At 42.7% G+C, this 23,456-nt stretch overlaps 1 protein-coding gene across 1 annotated transcript in view; it reads right to left on the reverse strand.

Moving 5' to 3' along the window:
• The window catches only part of PLG (plasminogen), a 43,712-nt gene extending 21,744 nt beyond the window's left edge, over positions 1 to 21,968 (reverse strand). Inside the window, exons 1-9 of the mRNA XM_042940228.1 lie at positions 21,920 to 21,968; positions 17,001 to 17,136; positions 15,579 to 15,685; positions 11,776 to 11,890; positions 9,525 to 9,664; positions 6,991 to 7,111; positions 5,389 to 5,507; positions 4,056 to 4,218; positions 3,219 to 3,364 (exon numbers count right to left, since the gene is read on the reverse strand). Of these exons, the coding sequence (XP_042796162.1) occupies positions 3,219 to 3,364; positions 4,056 to 4,218; positions 5,389 to 5,507; positions 6,991 to 7,111; positions 9,525 to 9,664; positions 11,776 to 11,890; positions 15,579 to 15,685; positions 17,001 to 17,136; positions 21,920 to 21,968 (1,096 nt within the window). The remainder of the gene's footprint in view (positions 1 to 3,218; positions 3,365 to 4,055; positions 4,219 to 5,388; positions 5,508 to 6,990; positions 7,112 to 9,524; positions 9,665 to 11,775; positions 11,891 to 15,578; positions 15,686 to 17,000; positions 17,137 to 21,919) is intronic.
• Positions 21,969 to 23,456: the final 1,488 nt, after the last annotated feature.

The raw sequence follows: 23,456 nt of genomic DNA on the forward strand, positions 1-23,456 counted from the left end.
GCAGAAATGAAATCCTTGTGTGTGTGTGTGTGTGTGTGTGTGTGTGTGTGTGTTTCCCCAGGCCTTTTGCTTATACAAAGCCAAAGCCTTAATCTGATGGGAGATGGGGCAGGAAATAGTTCTGCACCCAAGAGTGCAGGCAAAACGTCCATTGTTTCTCAGGGAGGGATAGAGGCAAAGATCTATTCCCCTGGAAAAGGGACAGGGAATTCTCCGGTGCTCAGAATCCTTCATTGACCCAGAGCAGAAGTCTGGTACTCTTCCACTTAAGATCCACCACAGATACAAGTTGGAATTTAGTTCCATGGAAAGAAGGAGCAAGAACATTAAGAAAACACTACGTTTAAAGCCCAAGTGCACAGAGTCCATCTAAGAGTGAGGGTAGATCAGGAAGGTAGAGAATGCTTACCTCCACCAAAAGCTTAGCATTGAGTAACAAGAAATAGCAGTCTGTCACTAAAAGCAGGTTTAGAGCAAGAGCCCTCTGTGATGCAAGCATGTAGTGACTGCTAAAAACTAAGACCGGATTAGGAATCCTAAGAAAACTCTTGAGCACCCCCAAACTTTACTGTAAGGAATGTGAAGGAATGTGAAGGGGATATGAGGAATGTGAAACCTGCTTAAAGCAAAAGCAGCAAACGACAACTCAAATTCTGTTCATCTTCTGATTAGATTGACTCAGTTACCCACACAAGCTGCTTACAGAAGGAGGGTGTCCATTTCAAAGTGTAAGTACTATTTACTGCCATCGCTACTATTCTTCTACACATAATGTCCCACATTTGATAAAAAATAACAAGGCACACTAAAAAAGCCAGTAATAAAGAAATTAATAGAGCCAGAATCAGAGATGACCAGAGCAGACTATCAGAGATTGTGAGGTAGCTATGATGAATATGCTAAAGTATCTCATAGGAAAGGTGAACGAGATATATGAATAGATGAAGAATTTCAGCAGAGATAGAAAGGATAAAATGCAAATGATAGAAATTTAAAAAACATGATATTAGAGACGAAGAATTCCTTTGATGGGCTGATCTGCAGACTAGACACAACTGAAAAGAGAATCAGAGAACTTGAAAATATGTTAATAGAAATGATCTAAACTGGGGCTCCTGGTGGTTCAGATGGTTAAGTGTCTCACTTGGGCTCAGATCATCATCTCACAGTTCATGAGTTTGAGCCTCACATCAGGCTCACTGCTGTGAGCACAGAGCCCACTTCAGATCCTCTGTCCTCCTTCTCTCTCTCTGCCCCTCCCCCAGTCATTCTCCCTCAAATACATAAATTAAAACTTAAAAAAAAGAAATCGTCTAAACTGACACACAAAGAGAGGAAAAAAGTGGAAGGGAAAAGAATATATAAGAGGTATGAGGTAATATGAAAGGGTAATTAGAGTCTAAAAAAGGAAAACAGAAAGAGAGAGAGCAGGAAAAAAATATTTTCATAATAATGTCTGAGAATTTTATAAGAGTGACGAAAATCATCAATCCACACATACAGGAAGCTCAGAGAACCTCAAGCAGGATAGATACAAGATGTAAATAAATGGACAACACATGTGGACAAACCACAATGAAACTGCTGAAACCAAAGATGAGACAAAATCTTGAAGGCAGCCAGAGAAAAAGGAAGTATGAAATACTTAGGAACAAAGATAAGATTTCTGGTCAGAAGCTATTCTAAACAGAATATCATGAAAGTAGTGAAAGAAAAAAAATGAGCATAGAATTCTACACCCAACAAAATTATTTTTTTCAACTGAAGGCAAAATGGAGACTTTTTAAGACGTACAAAAGCTGAAAGACTTCATTAGCAGCAGATCTGTACTATAAAAAATGTTAAAGGTTAAGTTTTTTTTTTACAGAAGAAATATGGTACCAGATAGAAATTTGAATCTTCAAAAAGAAATGAAGAACATAAGCACTTTAATTTATAATCACTTTGAAAGGTGACTATTCGGGCAAAAATAGTATCAATATATTGTGAGATTTATAACATAGTAGAAGTAAGCCCTTTGGGAAAGGTAGCACGACACTGCAGGGAGGAAGTGGAAATACAGTGTTCTAAGATTCTGGCATTTCAAATATAGGAGACTAATATCATTTGAAGGTGGAATGTGATAAGTTAGAGATGGACATTGTAGAAATTGGAAAAAACTAGTAAAAACATTAAAATTGGTTTAACTAATAAGCACGTAGCGGTGATAAAAGAGAATCAAAAATATTGAGTGAACACAGAGGCAGAGGAAGATTGAAAAAAATAACAAAAATCAAACAGGACAAGTAGAAACAACTTTTAAATCCAACCATATTAACAATTATATTAGGGGCACCTGGGTGGCTCGGTTGGTGAAGCGTCCGACTTCGGCTCAGGTCATGATCTCACGGATCATGAGTCCAAGCCCTGTGTCAGGCTCTGGGCTGACAGCTCGGAGCCTGGAGCCTGCCTCAGATTCTGTGTCTCCCTCTCTCTCTCTGCCCTTCCCCTGATCTCTCTCTCTCTCTCTCTCAAAAGCAAATAAAACATTTAAAAAATTAAAAATAAATAAGAATAAAAATAAAGCAATTACATTAAATGCAAATGCTAAACATCTCAGTTAAAAGGCTGAGAGAAAAGAGGTATCATACAAACAATAGTGAAAATGGAGCTGTAAGGGCTGTATTCCTACAAGTGAAAGCAGACTGAAGCGGGCAGTCTTTCCAAAGATAAGGGGAGGCATTACATAATGATGAATGGGTCATTTCTTCAAGAAGACATAACAATCCTAAATGTATATATGCCTAACAAAGAGTTCCAGAATGGATAAAGCAAACACAAGACCAAGAAGATATGGACGAATCCATAGCTCAAGTTGGAGACATCACCATTCATCTCTCAGAAATCTACAGAACAGAGATAAAAACAAAAATTAGGAAGGATTCAGAAGAGCGAAACAACACTAACCCACCCGTCCTAACTGGCCTTCGTAGAACACTACCCGACAACAGCAGAGCTACCTGCTTTTCAAGAGCACGGGGCACATTCACCAAGACAAGCATATTCTTGACCTTAAAACAAGCCTCAACAAATTCAAAATCATTGAAATCATACAGCATGCTCTCTGAACAGAGCAGAAGGAAACTATAAACAAAGCTACTGTGTCCTGTGGCCCCACTGAAGTGGAAAAACCCAGAATGCCTCGGGGCCCTCGGTAAGCTCTCATTCCCCTTCCTTACCTGGGGTGTCCAAATGTTCTGAGGACAGTGGCGAGGACTCACAGGACGGGATCTGACAGTATTCCCACCTCACTTCGCTGTTGGTCGTATAGCACCACGGAGTTGTTTCTCCATCAGGGTTGCGACAGTAGTTTTCATCCAAATTTCTGAAAAAGAAGTGATTGGGAATCCAGGTTTTCAAAAAGGCTCAATAAATAATGGTGCATGCATGCTTGTTGATGGTGATATTGGGGATGCACCCAGCTAATTCTCCAGAATGACACAAATCAAGTAACAGGCGGAAACTTAAGCACAGAGGGATTCCGCAGGACCCGCAGAATTATGGCACCGATGCTTCTCACTGGCAAACGATGGGACTATATGCCTCAACTGTGGATAGTGAAGCAAAATAGGTCTTTTGCTGTGGGCTGGGTGCTATGCTCAATGTGGAAAACACAGTGGGTATTTTCCAGACCGTTTCTGCCTCAAGAAGGATACATCATAGCTGTAGAATTTAAGTGTTCTCAAACCTTTCTGTGCGTTTAGTGGGGAGCTTTCCAAAATACGTTGTCGGGACCCACTTCCGAGTTTCTGATCTAGTGGATCTGGACAGGGCTCAAGAATCGGCATTTGGAACAAATTCTGATGATGCCAGTGCTGCTGGTCTGGGGAACCACACTTAAAGAACGAGCGTTAGAGGAAAGGCAGTGTGAAATTTCACTTCCTTGTGTATGACTTGGCCAGTTCTCATTCGAGAATGCTTTAATGTTGGTTCCTCTAGTAACAAAGCCAAGGCCAAGTCAGTGGGATTTCACATTCCATTCAGCAGACAGGGATTGAGACCAGAGGCGGACTTACTTGCAAGGGAAGTTTTCAGGGGTCCTGTTGTGCTTGTGAGGGGTCTGTTCGCTCCAGCGCTGACAAGTATGTCCAGATACGGTGAGGGACACCTTCCCTCGGTAGTTTTCACCTTTGCCTTTCAGACACTCATACGTTGGACCAGAAGTTGGGGGTGGTGTTGCTTGAATGGAGGTAATAAATTACTATGAGTATTTTAAAAATAAAGACTGCACAGATGGATATTGTAGGAGGGATGGAGACAGGGAGAATCAGCCTGTCTTCGGCTCATCCTCTCTTGGAATCTGGCATTTGAAAATTGTCCATCATTTTCAAAAGAAGTTGACTTGGTAGAGTTTATTAGATCATCTAATGAGGAACTCTTCCCAAGACAAGACCCTTGAAGTGGATGCTTCTTTCTATATTTTCTCTGCTCAGTTCATCATTCATGGTAAGAGTCACATATGCCAATGATACAACTTCCTTTGCAATGAATAAATTATTCACTGAGTAAACATAACTGGAGAACACCCAGCATTCCATAAAGCCAAACAACAAGGAGCCCACTGAAAGAAGGCAAAAATTACCTCCAAGGAAAAGCGTATGCATACAGAAATCAAGAAATTCTTGAGAGGAAAAAAAAAGATGACAAAATAATTGATATTCATAAAGGAGAGCACTTGATAACCTTCAGAGTCCCAAAGCACGATTGTGACATCAAAGAACAGGAAGCCACCATCAAGGTCTCCTGCCTCTTCTTTAACCTTTGATGACTGTCCTTGTCTAAATGTTTAGTCCTCTGTTACAGGTTCTCACAGAAGGAAAACATAAAATTGTTTCTTCCAAGTCATTCCTGCCAAGTCTTCCCCTGAACACTATCTTTCTGCTGCTCTCTCACAAGTCTGGCTTACTGAAAAACTGCACATCCAGAGAGATCGCTTTGTTTACAAAGCAACAGTCACGAGGAGCCCGGATTGATTTGAAATTCATGTATCAGAAAGCATGGGTCTGTTGCCCTTGTGCACTAGAGGAAAGTAGGATAGCAGAGATACTTCCCCCAAACCTGCATTGAACTGTACTTGGAAGAGGCAAGAAAAACAACAACGAAAACATAATCAGTAGAAGCTCTGATCAATTACCTACAGTCATCAATAAATTGTTTTAAAAGAGCAATTATATCCCACGGGACCTATAGGGCACGTTCTAGGCACAGCGCTCGAGCCTGATGCAAGGTTTCCGTTTGTTTTTGTTTGTTTGTTTGTTGTTGTTTGCTTGTTTTGTTTTGTTTGTTTGTTTCTATCTCCAGGGCATAACAGGTGAGGATCCCTGAGGACTGGGCAGGAGCCATACTTACTACAGCGCGGGATGTCACAGAATTCCCAGCGTTTGTTGGGATCTGTGGTGAAGCACCACGGGCGGGGCTCCCCATCAGGGTTACGGCAGTAATTCATCTTCAGGTTCTTGTTTGGAAATCTGAAGGGGTAAGAAGGATTTTAATAGCACCGAGCATTTACATTTATGGGTGAGAATCCCTTCAAATGAGCAAATATTGAGCATCTGCTGTGTGCTAGGCACAGTCAGGCACCCAAGGAAATGACTGGATGAGAGCTGTCCTCAAAGAGGTAACTATCTCATTAGAAAGATTAGCTCACTATTCCAAGGGCTGTTTTTCTAACAGTGTATATATGCAAAAATCACAGGCCTTCATCATTTGGGCCGTCTGGAAAATTAATGTAGGCAAACTCCAGCTATTCAGCTGCAAATGATAGCCATTTTAAAATACAAAGAACTCACTGACCAGGGATGGTCATCTAAGACCAGGGATGGTCATCTTGACCAGGGATAGTCAAGAAGTTGGCATCTTCATAACTTAAAGGAATGGTCCTTCTGGTCTACCAGGTTCCGGTCCTGTTAGCCTTTAAGCTTATAGAAACTGGAAGGGAGAAGGTATACTCCTGAAGCACTTGGCCAAATAGTGCCCCAGGGACCTCAGCAGGGACCTAGTGATGGAGACTATGAGATGCACGGCAAGCCTGTGGCCATTTGGGCTTATTTCACGTCCCTGTCTGAAGCTGTGAATATTCAGTCAGGAGGTAGAGCACAACCAGCAGTGGCTTAAACAAGCCTCTTCTAGTCTCTGGAAAGTGAATTTATCCAGTCTGGGCCTTGAGGCCTTTCCCGTATTTCTCCTTTGAAGGCAAATGACAACGGCTGTGTTTCAAGCGAGCCCTGTGGAATGGGATGTATAGAAATTCAGGGGAGTTGTGAGCCACAGTGAAATCCGTGGCTTAGTCCCATTTCCTATGAGTTTTATAAGGCCCATTACGAGGCATTTTCCAGTACAATTAGTGTGAGAAGGAAGACCCAGAAAACCTTACTCTAGGAATCGTCATTACTTTCCAGATCATGGATTCTTATTCCTATTATAAATTCATGATCCCCTTTGAAACTCTGGTGGAAGTTGAAAATCCTCACCCCGGAAAAATGCACTGATACAAATACACATAAAACGATGGGGGATTCACAATCCCTAAGACCCGTCCGTAGATCATACATTAGGAAGCCTTGAATCTCATCAGTATAAAGGAAAAGGAAAGGAATAAAGAGAGGAGGGAAATACTTGGAAAATACACAAGTGAGATGTATCTGTATTTCTCACAATTCAATGTGCGTATGAATCAGCCAGGAATCTGGTTATAATGCAAATTCAGGTTCAGAGGGTCAGAGATTCTCCATTTCCAACCAACTCTCAGATGATATCACTCCTCTCTGCCCCACATTTTGAGTAGCAAGAAATTATACCTCAGTTGCAATGGTGCGGGAGGATACACACTTTCAAATTCAAAACATCAGATGTGTTCTCTTCCTGAGGCATGCGAAAACATCCAAATAACATTAAACGCTCCCTAGAGGTGTAGAGTTGTAAACGTCTAATTGCTTTTCCAGTAAGACTTACTTGGAAGGAATATATCCGTGAGCATGTGGGGTTTGAGAGTTCCAGGACTGGCATTCGTTTCCAGAGATGGTCTTGGAAATTTTGCCCTCATAGTTTTCTCCACTGCAGTGCATACATTCATCTGGGCAGAATGGAGAAGGAGGAAAGGAATGAAGGAAGAAACGGAAATGGAGGAATCAAAAAAGAGTAAAAAGTAGCAATGCCAAATACCACTTGCTACTTGTTCATTTGCATTTTCCAACCATCACTTGACAATGAAATTGCTGCAAGCACTCTTCTAATACACTCTAAAACGTCATTCTCTCCCTCAAAGAGTAAAATTCATGTATTTCGGTCAATACCCCCTCAACTATTATACTCATGACCACGTCCAGAAATTCCGTAACGCCCTGTTCCTCAAACTGGGATCCACTGGCCCTTGGTGGGTGGGAAGGGTATGGGGAGAAGGTGCACGAATCCTCAGAAATCTGTAAGTTCTCTACGAAGATTTTTAAATACTTGATGTCTTCATTTCAATAACAGTCTTTAGAAATTTCTAGGAGTTATTCTGATCATGTGGATGACTGCCAGTGAGTTGCATTTTAGTGCTTGAGTTTTTGTTGGTGCTCAAGGCCTCCCCGGAGACCAATATTCACCTAAAGTGACAGGGCTTCTCTTTTTATATTATAGCAGTAGCCCCTCCTTATCCGTGGCTTTGTCTTCTGTGCTTCAGTTATCTGCGGTGAACCGCAGCCCGGAAGCAGATGATCTGACCTATCGTCAGAGGGTCGACAGTAGCCCAAGGTTACATCACAATGCCTACGACATTTCCCCTTGCTGCGTCTCATCTTGTAGGCATATTATCATCTCACGCCACCACCAGAAGGGAGGATATGGTACAATAAGATATGGAGGTGGGGAGGCCGCATTCACGTAACTTTGATTACAGTTATTGTGTATAGTGTATTGTCATAATCACTCCCCTTTGTCATAATCACTCCCCTTTATTATCAATTATTGTTGTTCATCTCTTACTATGCCTTATTTATAATTAAACTTTATTGTATGTAGGTACAGGGAAAAAGACAGTATATACAGGGTTCTGTACTGTCTACAGTTTCAGGCATCCACAGTGGGGCTTGGAACGTATCCCCTGCGGATAAGACGGGGTTGGGGGTGGGGGGGCACTCGTACTGAGAAGCAAGACTGGTTGTTTTTTGCACTCCTACATTATTTAAAAACTGAAACTTTGGTCTGGAGTTCTTTTTTTTTTTTTCCTCCCATTTACATTTTCTTTCTTTCTTTCTTTTTGGAATTATTGGAATAACATGGTGCAGTGGAAGAATCCATGATTTTAATTTCTACGGAATGATAACGAAACCAGAGGCGGACTTGATACAAAACTGATGCTTTCATGTCATTTAAGGGCCAAATGACCTCACGACACCATATACCAGTAAGGCATCTCTGCGGTTGGAACGAAGACGGGAGAAGTGAGCTGTCGCACCGTGCATATACAATCCACACTGCCACACAAATTCCGCCCTCATCCATTCCCCTTTTGCACCGATAAATGTGGCAGAAAATAGAAAACGAAGAAAAGTTTTTCAATAGGAGGTTCTTAAAGTTTTTAGCATTTACTCTCAAGGTACGCTATTCAACTGGTTGGTCCTTAAAGATAGCGGATTGCTGGTTTAAAAACCCGGGTTGGTGCTTGGCTTTGACAAAACAGCAAAGTCTACCGCATTAAATGAACACATGTATTTGGATTTTACTGATGCTGTGGTTCTAACGATTTAATCGCAAATCTGTTTTTGGCTTTATGCTGTGTAAGAGCTTTAAGCGTAAGAAATGGTATCTAGGAGGGGCGCCTGGGTGGCTCCGTCGGTTAAGCGTCCGACTTCAGCTCAGGTCATGATCTCACGGTCCGTGAGTTCGAGCCCCACGTCGGGCTCTGGGCTGACAGCTCAGAGCCTGGAGCCTGCTTCGGATCCTGTGCCTCCCTCTCTCTCTGCCCCTCCCCTGCTCATGCTCTGTCTCTCTCTGTCTCAAAAATAAGTAAAAACATTTTTAAAGATTAAAAAAAAAAGAAATGGTATCTAGGGGCATCTGGGTGGTTCAGGCGGTTAAGCATCCGACTCTTGGTTTCAGCTCAGGTCACGATCTCATGATTCATGAGATCAAGCCCCACGTCAGGCTCTGCACTGACGGTGCGGAGCCTGCTTGGGATTCTCTCTCTCCCCCTCCCCCTCTGCTTGCTCACGCTCTCTATATCTCAAAATAAATAAATAAACTTAAAAAAAGAAATTGTATCTGGAATTTACATCTACTTTGATACTTGTACATATTGAAATATTTAAATAAAAATAATTGAGGCCAATAAACAGGGATGAGTCTGAGCAAATTTTTGGTCTTTTCCCAGAGGTATACACATTACTCAATTTTGTCAAACATGCCACTAATTGATTGTTAATAATATCCCTGCAGGGACTCGCTCTACAGCACGTTACAGATAGATGGCAGATGTGAGAACATTTTCTAGAGCCCCTCCTGACCTTCACACTCTGGAATGTCGCAGTAGTCAAACCTCTGGTTTGGGTCTGTGGTGTAGCACCAGGGTCCGTCCTCGTCATTGTCGGGGTTCCTGCAGTAATTCTCCTCCAGCCCCTCCAAAGGGTACTTGTCAGGTGAATACCTGTAGAGCATGGGAAAGAATCCCTGTGACTATACAGCTGACCCTTGAACAACACAGTTCAAGCCCAGTGAAGCCCAGGGTGAGCCCAGTGAAGGGCTCAGTTTCACAACCACGAGATCACGACCTGAGCCGAAATCAAGAGTCAGATGCCTAACCAGCTGAGCCACCCAGGCGCCCCAGGGGTCAAATGTGTTTTAAAAGTCAGTATGCTGGGGCGCCTGGGTGGCTCAGTCGGTTAAGCGGCCGACTTCGGCTCAGGTCATGATCTCACGGTCCATGAGTTCAAGCCCCGAGTCAGGCTCTGTGCTGACAGCTCAGAGCCTGGAGCCTGTTTCAGATTTGGTGTCTCCCTCTCTCTGACCCTCCCCTGTTCATGCTCTGTCTCTCCCTGTCTCAAAAATAAATAAATAAATAAATAAAAGTTAAAAAAAATAAAAAATAAAAGTCAGTATGCTGTTAGGAAGGCAGAATGAGATGCCATTCCCATCTGAGGTTCAAGGTTCTGTCATCCAAATGCATTTCCGCTATGTGCTTCAGCATTTGTGTTGTCTGATTTCCAATGCTCTACTGTTAGACTGCTTCAGCATAGTAGCTAATATTACCATTATTATGATATTGACAGGTGAGCTAATATTACCATTATTATGATATTGACAGGTGAGTCTCAGAAGTAGAGCCAAAGTGTTTTTATGCACAGTCAGTAGAAATATAAAGACCTCAAAAGCCTGCCAAATTCTTGATTCCTTCCAAACACCTGCTTTTTTCAGGTAACCTTCACTCTGTCAAAATAGTGGTAGTTAATGCCATTTCTGTCTGTGTGAACAATGCACCAGGCAACACTGAAATCTTCCTCTACATTCTCTCATTTAGCTTTAATAAAACCCCTAAAGGGAAACATGTTATTATCCCTATTGTACAGATGAGAAAACTGAGGCACAGCAACGTCAAACAAAATACATCTTGCCTCAGTGTGAACACCTAATTAACTAGCATCTCAAGTTCAAATCAACCTGTCTGATTCCAAATGCGTGGGGGTGGGTAAAGTTAAGCTCATTTCCAGCTCTAGAAATTAGATGCTGTGTCGAGATAAAAATTAGATCAAAAGCCCAAGACTTAGAGTCTAAATGGCAGATTTCATTTCTGTTCTTCTATGTACCTGTTTTTGATAAAGTGCCTCCCGGGGCCTCAGTTTCCTCATCTGCTAGGGTCAAGATGGCCTAGATTATCTCTAAAGCCCCTGACAGTCCATGACTTTGCCTTTTGGTTTGATCGTTTTTCCTCTATAAACCATATGTCTTGGGAATATTATATCTGCCAATGGCAATTTTTTTTGGGGGGGTGGGCGGTCATATACACTAAATTCTACTTGATAAGCACTGTCACTAAGAATTGATGAGAATTGTTACTGTTAATGCCACCTAATGCCATACTGGGGAAAGCACAAAAAGAATGACACGAAAATAATAATAGGCAAGTTGCAGGATAATCAGTTTTTCGTTTATGTTCTATTTGCTTTGTAATGTTGAGGTGAACACGTGGGGAGGGTTCTCACTTGATATGTTTGGGTTAGACTAATTCTGTCCTAAACAGGATCATCTGTGCTCTTTTCTGAGTCACCTGGGATTCGTGGTTTTACTGTTCTTTTCCACTAGGCATCCTTCCACGTTCCAGGTCTTCCAAAACAGTACACACACAAGAGCAAATGCAACCATTCTCTGCTTTTGTGCTATAAATAACTGACCCATTCCACATCAACCTCAATAAGGCTCTCTCCAGACCGGTTTATTCGCATATTCTGTTTGATTTAGAAGTAATGGCGGCGGGGGGGTGGGGGAGTGGGTGCTACGCCTCGGTGGCTCAGTCGGTTAAGGGTCGGACTTTGGCTCAGGTCATGATCTCATGGTTCATGGGTTCGAGCCCCATGTCAGGCTCCATACTGGCACAGAGCCTGCTTGGGATTCTCACTCTCTCGTCTCTCTCTACCCCTCCCCGTTCATGCTTTCTCCCTCTCTCTCTCTCTCTCTCTCTCTCAAGATAAATAAATAAACTTAAAAAAAAGTAATGGGGATCATTGTAAATATCACAGGCGAACACAGAGATGAGAGTCTTACTTAGGTTTGTGCGGAGCATTGTCACTCCATTTTTGACAGGTGACACCATTCTTCGTTTTGGACATTGTCCCCCTGTAGCTCTTCCCGTTTCCAGTCTTGCACTCTGAAAGATAGACTGAAGGGGGATCCACACAGCGGTCAAGACCTCCGCAAGAACCACCACCAAGAAGCCCTGTGCTGCTTAGTCATGTGGAAAAAATTCGCGTTCGAGACATCGTTTTCCTACTCCTTGGAAAGACCATGTTGTGCATTTTACATCTGCGTGAGAGCTGCAGTTCACCAAGCTGTTTCGTGCTTTGGTTTATTCAAAGCCACAGCCCCTCTGTGTACCAGGTACCAGGCTGGGTGCTGGAGACACACGGAGAGGAGAACAGAGGCCCTACCCTCATGGAGCTTCCAGTCTAGGGGAGGCAGAGGGGCCGGTGACAGAAAGTAATCAAGGTCACAGATCATGAAATGAGACAACCTCACGGTCACACACGGAACAGACAGAACAAATAACATGAGGAGAGAGTCAAACGGAATGGGGAGGGGGCTTTTCAGAGGTGGAAAGAGATCCAAGCCACTTCTGTTTTTTGAGGCTCCCAGTATTTTAGATATGGAAAAAAAAAATGTCAAACAGAGTTATACGCTTGAGAGTACACAGTAGACACTCTCAACTAGCCTCCATTTAAGCAACTCACTGGTCAGCCAGTAGAAGTCTCCAGCCCATTTTTAAAATACACTGTCAGATGCCCACCTGTGTTCTCCATGTGATAAGGTGGGCACCTGTGGCTGGCAGGCCGCTTTCCAGTGTGCCCACCCACTTCTGTTCCCACCAGTTGGATTTTACACTTAGAAGAGTCAACTATTTTCATCATTAAACTTTTGATACAGCTGTATTTGATTTAAGATGATCTAAACTGAGAAATGAATGTGAAAAAAAAATCAAAGATGAATTAAAAAAAAAAAGCTAAGATGAATGCTTTGAAGGACTCAAAAGACTCGAATCGTCTTTAAAAAGGCTATCAAGGGGCGCCTGGGTGGCTCAGTCGGTTAAGCATCCGACTTCAGCTCAGGTCACGATCTCGCGATCTCGTGGTCCGTGAGTTCGAGCCCCGCGTCAGGCTCTGGGCTGATGGCTCAGAGCCTGGAGCCTGCTTCCGATTCTGTGTCTCCCTCTCTCTCTGCTCCTCCCCTGTTCATGCTCTGTCTGTCTGTCTCAAAAATAAATAAACGTTAAAAAAAAAAAATTAAAAAAAAAAAAATAAAAAGGCTATCAAACCCACTGAGGGCAATCCATTCATACTGTTGGCTATATAATTTTGGGTGGGAAATCCTAAAAACACAAAGGTATTTTACAGTCAGACTGATTAACAGATGTCTCTAGACCTTGCTTCACTTCAAAGAGATGAAAGGCACTTATCCTAGACGGTGCGCTTAGAGCAGAGTTTGCGGAGGAAATGACCTGATAATTGCTATGGGTGGCCCCATATTCGAAGAAAAAAGCTTCCACTCCTCATCAAAAGGTGCCAATGTGAATTGTGTTTTCTATGAAAATACAAAATACGTACGGTCTATTTGTGTCATCTTTTACGATTTCCTGCCAAGTTTTTAAATTAATTTGATTATCTGGGGCAAGTACTTCTAACACACCCACAGCAAACAAATGCTTTTAACTCAAGTTCGTGTATGAAGACTCCAAATATATCTTCATTTGATAAGCTATGGCAGTAGACATACTTCAGTGATCAAAAGTATAAACTGAAGGCACTTTGGAGGCCCAGGGGTCCGGGGAGACTTTTCAAAGAAGGTGATGTTTGAGCCGAGACGCGGGAGGTGAGAAGGGTCCGGCCGCGGAAAGAACAGAAGAGGGCCTCAGCATGGGGGTGTGTGCCTGGCATGTGGGAGGAACAGATACAAGCCTGGAGTAGAAAGGCCTAGTGAACCAGCAAATGGGGTGGGCTTAAATAGTACAGGTTCCAGTCATAGTAGGTTAAGTATTTGGATTTTATTCTAAAGGCATGAAGAGTAGCAAGCAGGGAAGTTACAGCCCATCTGCGGCCATGGCCTGGCTGGTGATAGTGATGGCTTAGACCCAGGTGGTGGCGGTGACCATGGTGGGGAGGGGCAGATGTAAATGGGATCTGACATGGAGTATTCCCAGAAAAACTCAGGCAGGGAATTTAGCAGCGGGTCGATGTGCTACAGTAAAGAAACAAGCACCACAAAATGACTTGACTTTTGACTTTTTACCTCTCTTCTGTTTGTATGTACCCACTAGAGTTTATATAACCTTTTGCTCCTTTCCATCACCTTGAAAACAAGCCACTATTCAACTACTCATGCTAAGCCTAGCGATCACCCCCAAGCTCCTTCTGGTTAACAATTTACGAAGGATTTATTTAAATGTTAGCATTTTGCAGAGAAAATCCTACCGGTCTATTTTTTAAAAAAATCTACTAGGTAACCCTATATAGCTCACCCTGCACTGACTTGTAAAAATGAATAACTTCAACAGATAAACTTCAGATTGACTCTGCACTTGAATCTTGAGAATTAGAGATAAACATGGGGCGCCTGGGTGGCTCAGTCGGTTAAGCGTCCGAATTCAGCTCAGGTCCTGATCTCACTGTCCGTGAGTTCGAGCCCCACGTCGGGCTCTGAGCCTGGAGCCTGTTTTGGATTCTGTGTCTCCCTCTCTCTCTGCCCCTCCCCCACTCATGCTCTGTCTCTCTGTCTCTCTCTCTCTGTCAAAAATAAACATTAAAAAAAATTTTTTAAAGAATTAGAGATAAATAATGGTAAGAAAGGGAGTATAGTAGGCATACAACTAATTAAACCTCAGAAGATGAACCAAGGCACAGAAGTAATCCTAACCTAAGGAAATGCTTCAAAAAATCTTATTTTGAGTTTTGTGGTGAGATTAGAGAGAATGTTGCAGGTCATTGTCAATAACGCACGATACAGGATGTTTCTTGTTGTCTTTCACACCTGTGACACAGTATATTTGGAGAGCTATGTTGTTATTATAAATAGTCTTACTCCTAGCCAACAACAGAGTACAGAGTAGCTTTTAAAATGTCACACAATCACTGAAATCTTCAGGCATACTTAATGGGATTTGGCATATCTAAAAGGACATACAATTTTCATAGGAGTCTAGCCCATCTGTCATCCTAAACAATGGGATTCTTGATCCAGAATTTTCAAAGAAATTATGGAAAAGCAACGGGGCTTGCACATTTTCAAAAGATCGTATTTCTGAGCCTGAGGTAAATGCAGACTGTGACATAAAAACATCTGTAAAGTTAAAAATGAAAATACATTGTCTGTATACAAATGTTACTGAGGATTTAAGGCACCTCAGTTTTTCTATTTCCCCAGGCTTCAGTCCAGAAGCCAGGGCCCGAGGACCATGGTCCCTACAGAATAAAAAGTCACGATCATAAGGAACGTTTAGACTCCCCTCTCCTCAAAGTTGAATATCTTATTTTCAGGGTTATAGAGGTAGAAGTGATTTTGTCAGTTCAATTCCTTCATTTTCAAATCAACAAAAATGAAATCTAAAGGGGGAAATAATATGTACTCAATATATAATATAATATAATATAATATAATATATATCAATATATATTGGATTTGTGACCAAATCTTACCGTGAGTCTGAACTCAATTTCCCTGCGTGATAGTGTCTCCATTCTCTGGTCTAGCTGCTAAAGGACAGACATAAAAGAGGAAGTGGGGGGGGGGAGGAGGGGAGGGGGGAAGATGTGGGGAGGAAAAGAAGTACAGGAACAGGAGGAAGAAAACATTGTACTCACTCTTCTTTTCAAATAAAACCACATCTCTCATCCTGAAGACAGCCGAATTCTTGCTGTTTTCAGCCATGATCACACAATGTTGCTCTTTACTGTGATATTGGAATGACCTGCAGAAGAAAATCAGGAAACACAACAAATGCTTTCCCCTATTAAAGGAAAGCAAACCTGTGTTAATAAATAAGAGACTCAAAAGGTAATTGTATCTCTTGATGGGTCACGGAGCTCAGAATGTTTCCTTTCCATTGAATTTGGTCCAGTTATCAGTCAAGGGCTGTGAAAGGACACATCAACGTGGTAATTATTCTTGTGTTCTTCCACCTTTGCCTTCTCCTCCTCCAAAGTTTCTCTTTCTGTTTCAACTTCTCTGCTTCTCTGCTCTTTCTTCACTTTTCTTTTTTTTTTCTTTTTTCTTTTTTTTTTTTTAGTTCAGTGCTAGAATATTTGCTTTTATGTTGGAAAGAACCAAAGAACCAACTCAGATTTCTCTTTCCAGGAGGGTCTATGTGACTTCTGGACTCCCAGAATTTTCCCTTGACTTGACTTCTGCCTCTACATTTCCCCTCTTCTCCCTTCACCTCAACCGCCTTGCCCATCGCCATGGTCTTGCCGTGGACATTCAGTCTGGCATTCAAAGCCATCCACAACTGTCTTTCCAACTCCATTTTCTCCATGAGCCCTTCTTTAGCCAACTTGGTACTCTCACTGTCCTGTTCACAGGGCCACGAGGCTCCCTGAGCCGGAATGCCTCCTGCCTCGTCAGTGTATCTCACTCCTCCTTCCAAGCCCCGTCCTCCCCAGGCTTCCTCCAGCCTTCTCACTCCTTAGGAGTTCTTTTCTCTGCATCTTCATAAAGCACCCGTTGATTATGTCACTTACGGACACCTCAAATTGCCTGTGTTCTTAAACAATTTTTACATTTTGTCCAGTGTCTGTGAGTACAACATAAACAGAAAAAGGCAAACACCGCATGTCCAACTATACAGAGAGTTATCACATACTGACACAGATCATATATATCATATATGCCGGTGATACAGATCATATACATCATATACCCTGGATCACTGCATCTGTGCTTCTTGGCTCCTTAGGCACAGGACTCTTCCAGTCACGTGATGCTCATTAAATATTTACTGACGAGGATGTCAAGAAACCAGAGCTCAGAACAACAGCTGGTGATGTCGTGGGTAAAAATAACATCCTTTGGGGGCAGTTTCCTAAAAGGGATGCGAGTCAACTTTGACAAGGAACTGTTCACATGGCTTCAGATCCAGAGCGCAAATACACTCCAGTCCCATGAAACTCCTCTTTCTTCTCAAATGCTATTTTTGCTAAGAAATCCCTGAGCAAATTTCTCGCTATCAAAACAACAGGGTCCCAAACAGCAAAATCTCTGCATGTGAGCAGTGACGAGGGAAATACCTGCAAATGAATCCTGTTTCCGCCTCACATCGTGCTGCACATTCTTCTATGCTTCCTGCTGACAGCTGCTTCTTAGTGAGGCTTACCAGAGAAGCCCCCTGGGTATTTACATAGTCATCCAGGGGGTCTCCATGACCTACAAATGGAAGATAAAGGTGGGATAATTGGTGAGATTCATCAACACCATGGTTCAATTATCATGACTTCATAATCATCTATTTGCTTTGCATCGACCAAATAAAACTTGCTGCTTTCTTGGAAAGCAGAACGGGGTGTCATGAATAAAAATGTTTAGTCAGGAAAACAGTTCCATCATTGGGTTGCATTCTATTAAAAGATCAACTGGACCAATTGGTTAATTAAGATTAGAATTATTGGGGCGCCCGGGTGGCTCAGTCGGTTGAGCCACCGACTTCGGCTCAGGTCATGATCTCACGGTTCGTGAGTTCGAGCCCCACATTGGGCTCTGTGCTGACAGCTCACAGCCTGGAGCCTGCTTCTGATTCTGTCTCCCTTTCTCTCTGCCCCTCCCCCACGTGCGCTGTCTCTCTCCGCCTCTCAAAAATAAAGAAAACTAATTTAAAAAATTAAAAAGAAAAAGATTAGAATTATTTAACAACTTCTGTTGCTACATTAATGGGCATGAAACCTTAAATAAGAAAAATTCGATTTGGGGGCGCCTGGGTGGCTCAGTCGGTTGAGCGTCCGACTTCGGCTCAGGTCATGATCTCGCCATCCGTGAGTTTGAGCCCCGTGTCCGGCTCTGTGCTGACAGCTCAGAGCCTGGAGCCTATTTCAGATTCTGTGTCTCCCTCTCTCTCTGACCCTCCCCCGTTCATGTTCTGTCTCTCTCTGTCTCAAAAATAAATAAACGTTAAAAAAAATTAAAAAAAAAAAAAAAAGAAAAATTCGATTTGTTTGCTATGGATCGCCACACCATGATAGAACAGTAAGAGACCACCAGTGGCCACTATGTTAGCAAGTACTAATGTTGATTTGTCCTTCGCTGGATGTGAACCCAACTTGAAGGCCATTCCTTGATTTCCAACACTATAAACTTTGGTTGCGACTCTGTTACTTAAACTGATGAGACAGACATTCTCTGAATGGTTCCGCGTTAGCAAGTTGATGATTTTAATAAAGAAGGTTTGAGCTAAGTCTCAACTACCACACAAGGTCATTTTTATACTGGGCTTAGTACAGTGACACCTCACTCTTAATTAAAGAGAAATCATTTTTTCCCCACAATGATGACAAGTATCTGGCATTTCTGAGGAAATTATAAAAAAGCAGATCCTGGGACGAACACTGGCCTTGATTTTTCTAGAAGATAAAATCTGAAGCAAAGACTCTGTCCCAGGGTTGCTCTGCCCTTGCCACCTCAGAGAGTGTTCCCACAGGAGCTACAGGGGTGTTCTCTGTCTCGAGGCCTCCAGGCAGCGCTGAACTGGCTTTGATACCTTGACTCCCCACCCAGAGACGACGGCCTCCCCACTTTTTGCTTTTGGTGTGGAACCCTAGTGATGTTCCCAGGGGGACAGGCTGGAAGAGGTTAATAAAACGAAGACAGCAAAGTTGCCTAAAGTTTGCATAAATGGGATTAGGCAACATGGCGGCCTTGACCGCCTGGAGGGAGTGGTGAGGACGGAAGCCAGGCTGAGCGGGTTGAAGACTGACAGGAGCCCTGGAGCCTCAAGAGCAGGCAAGTCTTCAGAAGCCTGGCTGTGAAAGCAGCTTTTCCCAGAGGGCATGTGCCCTCACGGAATTTTTGTTTAAGCTGAGACATTCTAGAGCTTGTTTAGATGCTAATGAAAACAATCCACTAGGAAGTACCGTTAGAGGTCAGCCCCTCATTCTCTGAAAGACCCTCCCTGCCCACCTTGGAGAGACCTGGGGCACAGAGGCAATGCACTCTAGCAGGTGGAGACAAGCCATCTTCCGGAGGCCACCCTCCCTTCCTTCTGGTAGGGAGGCTTCCCCAATTCCTTCCTTCTGGCTTTCCCCAATTTAGGATACTCTAAACTGGAAAGTGGCAATGGAACAGGAAGTTAGCTGATGTAATTTACATTTAATGCACCAGAAAGCACTGGGAAAATGTTTCAAAGGATTATGGAGAAGCAGAGATTTTAGACCCATATCCGTGCCTTCATCCTGCATTTCCCCCAAATTTGAGCTTTCATTTCCAAGAAAAGGTGTGCTTGGCTGAATTCTATAGATGGGGATGTGATTTTAAAAAACAAATATGGCGATCACAGTAACTCTGGAAAGCATATCCTATAAAGACATAAACTTTCTGAAGAGTTCTCAGAAAGTTGAGAAGGCTGGGGTGTATGAATGATACCAAGACAAGAAAATTTCCATTTATATTACCCATTAATTAAGTGACCTTTAATTGTGTTGTTATATTTCATAGCAAAAAGCTGCTGAGACCACCTGAGGAGTTGATATCTCAAAGCAATATCCCAAAAGAGATCAGTTTTTTCTTTCTCATTTGAAAAGTTTTCCCACGTTATTTTCTTTAACTGCAGGGCTATAAAGCAGTGGGGCGTAATACAATTTATTGGTTGACCAAGAAATACTAAACACATCTTTTTAGTCAGGAAAGTATGTTTATATTCTAGGCCAAATGTAGATGTGTATTGCCACCAAAGCAAATGTATTGTGTTAATAATGTGGTGGGGTTTTTTTTTTTGTTTAATCACTGTAACGCGTATGCATACACCCGTGCTCATGTGTTTGAAAGGAAACTCTTAGTGGCTTATTAAACCACCAAGAATGGCTGTAAGAGGATATTTTTTCCCTCTCCCCAGTCATGTCTGTGCCCTGGAAAGATGAAACACATCCACGGAAACAGAGTAAATGCCTTCCTTTCAAAAAGAGCCTATGAAAGTCTCCCCCTGCCAGGTTGACAAAAACTTATGTTTATTTTATTGCAGAAGAGTTTGCTCTCCCATTCTGATGTGACCCACTGTATTGGTTCATGGTGTTCCGGATCCTGTTTTCCATAGGCTAACACAAAAGACACAGACCTGCACCCCCACACAGGACCGTTGCCCACAAAAAATCACTGTGTTCAATCTTTGTTTTGTATTTCTTTGGTATTTCTTTAAACGGATCTGCTAACTTCAAGTACATTTAACTCTAAAGTACAACCTACAGTGGGGAGCCTGCCTGAGGAGCTCAGTTGGTTAAGCGTCCCACTTCGGCTCAGGTCATGATCTCACAGCTCCTGGGTTCGAGCCCCGCGTCGGGCTCTGTGCTGACAGCTCGGAGCCTGGAGCCTGCTTCAGATTCTGTGTCTCCCTCTCTCTCTGTTCCTCCTCCACTCACTCTGTCTCCCTCTCTCAAAAATATATAAACATTAAAAAAATTTAAAGTACAGCCTATAAAATTTTATCCAGCAGAATTTAAAAATTGAATTTCAAGTATCTATGCATTGTTTATATGAAGAATTACCATCATAATGCATGATTTTATTTATATGAAATGTCTAAAATTGGCAACTCAGAGACAGAAAGTAGATTGTCAATTGCCAGGGGCTGGGAATGGAGGTAGAGAGATGGGGAGAGGGACTAAGGGTGACAGCTAAGGGGCCTGGAGTTTCTCTCTGGGGTAATGGAAATGTTCAAAAATGTATTGTGGTGATGGTTGCACAACTCTGAATATTCTGAAAACCACTGGATTGTATGCTTTAAATGGGTGAATTGTATGTGAATTGTAATTCAATAAAGCTGTCCAAAAAAAAAAAAAAAAAACCCAAACCTACAAGGACATGCTTAGAATATTTTAAAGACAGTTTAAACAAAGTTGAAAAGTGAGAAGAGCACCAGATTCCTTCTGGAAAAGCCTTGGTTTAAATTCTGGTTTCTTCACTTCCTGGATTTGGGAGTAGGGTCAAAAGAGAAATGACATAATTTCCCTAAGTGTGGATTTCCTCTTCTGTCAAATGGGGATGCATATACTACCCTACCTATCATACCACCTGAATAAGCTAGTAGTATCTAAGGACACACGGACACACACACACACACACACACACACACACACGTGTGTGTGTGTGTGTGTGTGTATGTATGTATAAAAACGTGCTTGGTCTACCTCAAGCACTACGTGAGTATCTGTTAAATTTCCTCATGCACACATCATTCTGCACATCGATGGCCGTGATTTCTCCACGCATAAGAAGCAAACTTACACGTGTGGAAGACTGTCTTAAAGCCGAAGCAGGCAAAGAACCGGTGACGACCGCCACAGAATGGTCAAAGAACACAGTCAAAGAGATAGTTCACCGCTTACATTTAAAAGTGAAGAGAATACAGGACACTAACAAAAATGATCTCAATCAAACTGAGGGCCTGGCAAGGGGGCCCACAACTTTGGGGGTCTTTCACCTCCGTGGGCTATTATTTCCACTCTAGCAACCATCACTGAGGTGCAATCTTTTTTTTTTTTTAATTTTTTAACGTTTATTTATTTTTTGAGAGACAGAAAGAGACAGAACGTGAGTGGGAGAGGGGCAGAGAGAGGGGGAGTCACAGAATCGGAGGCAGGCTCCAGGCTCCGAGCTGTCAGCACAGAGCCCGATGCGGGGCTCGAACTCACGAGCCGTGAGTTCATGACCTGAGCCGAAGTCGGATGCTTCACTGACTGAGCCACTCAGGCGCCCCAAGGTACAATCTTTTAGATTTAAAAAGTCATTCATTATTTCCTCTGCCCACTGGTCTTTAGCATTCGCAGAGAAATGAAAGTTAGTTCTTAGAGAACTCTTCAACCTTGCACGTAGGTTTTGGTTTGGGACTCTCATAAATCAGAAGCTAAATTAAACAGGTTGCCCAGAAAGCCGTCATGAGATCTATCTTTAGGACATTGCTAGGAAAACCATTTTAATTAAAGTAAAACAAACACACCCTCTGTCTTACCTGATTTCAGAAATATAAGAAGTAGAAGGATGACTTCCTTGTGTTCCATTTTGGGACCGGCCAGCAGTGCCCAGAAACCTGGGTGTCCCAATCCCGAGATGTTATTGACTTACAGGAGAGAAAACGCATCCACAAACAAGATAACCGCATGGAGTTAATTATTCTCTGAGACGCCCATCACCACTGTGCTCCGAAGGGTTCAAACATTACCTCGGCTGGAGCACCTTACAATGTTTGAGAGCCAAGTATGCAATAGATGCTGGGAAGTGGTGAAAGCCGTCCTACCCTCCTCCCCCCTTCCCTCCCTCCCACCGCCCTAGGCTGCCTTCTTATCTCCCGACCCCTGTCCTCTCCCCACCAAGCCTACCATTTTCCCCTGTTCCATCCGGGTTTTCCTCCCCACTTTCCTTCCCTGGCTTTGGGTAAAATGGAGGCGAAAAGAAAGAAAGACCATCATGCTAATAGCCAACCTCTGCTGAGAACTTTCCTAGGCCAGTCACTCTCCTAAGAGGTACATACGCACAGTTTCACTCACCCTTCAAAACAAGCAATATTAACACCCCCTCTTTAGAGGAGGGGACCCAGGCTCAGAAAGTTTAATTTTCTCAAGGTTATTTAGCTGCCAACGGTTGAGGCTAATAGACCCAGACTGTGTAGGCCTTAGATTATAAGCATAAGCTAGGGCATTGGCATTCATATTCCCACGGCCTACCAAACAATATGGAAATTACTACGAAAGTTAAAATATTTTCTTATCAAAATTTCTTTATGCCCCCTGGACTCACATGCTTTCCATGATTATAAATTATGCTATAAAAACATTCGTCTTTTCCCCCAAAGAAATTCACAGTGCCTCTCCGTCTCTTTCTGCCCCTCCCCCACTCGTGAACTGTCTGTCCCTGTCTCCCTCTCAAATATAAATAAATATTTAAAAAAATTTTTTTAAACCCCTCCTATTTCAGTGTTCACCAATACTTAGGAGGAGTGGAATGGATTCTATTTTAATTGTGAAATAAGAACTCTAGGCTATGAAATCCCTTTCTGTAAATTAGCAAAGTGTAGAGGTCGTCACCAAACTGTCTTGGGTGGAACCTCTTGCTAAATTCCCTGGGACCCAAGTCCTCTGCAGAATTCTCCGGAACAAAACGTGCTGGAGAATAAGAAGGCAGACTATTGTGAGCGGCAGGGAGGACCTGATCACATTTCCTGGTTTTCTACCTCCTCCTGGCTTTCTTCTCTCCCCAAACTCTTCTGTCCCCCTCAACCCTCCCTGTCCCCAGTTGGCCTGGTTTACTAAAGGGGACACAGTGTGGAGGCAAGTGGAGGAGTCAGAACTGGGCAGACTGTTTTTCTTAAAAATGTTCCAAAAGTCTTTTAGGGGGATTATGTTGATGTGCTTGAAAAAGTTCTTTGGGGAAAAAAACCAGACTTTTCTGATACATAATGTTTCCAGTATGCATTTATTTCCATTTAAAATATTTTAGTTTTGGGGCACCTGGGTGGTTCAGTCGGTTAAGCCTCCAGCTCTTGATCTCAG

The sequence above is a fragment of the Panthera leo genome, chromosome B2 (assembly GCF_018350215.1).
Source record: "Panthera leo isolate Ple1 chromosome B2, P.leo_Ple1_pat1.1, whole genome shotgun sequence".
Taxonomy (NCBI): domain Eukaryota; kingdom Metazoa; phylum Chordata; class Mammalia; order Carnivora; family Felidae; genus Panthera; species Panthera leo.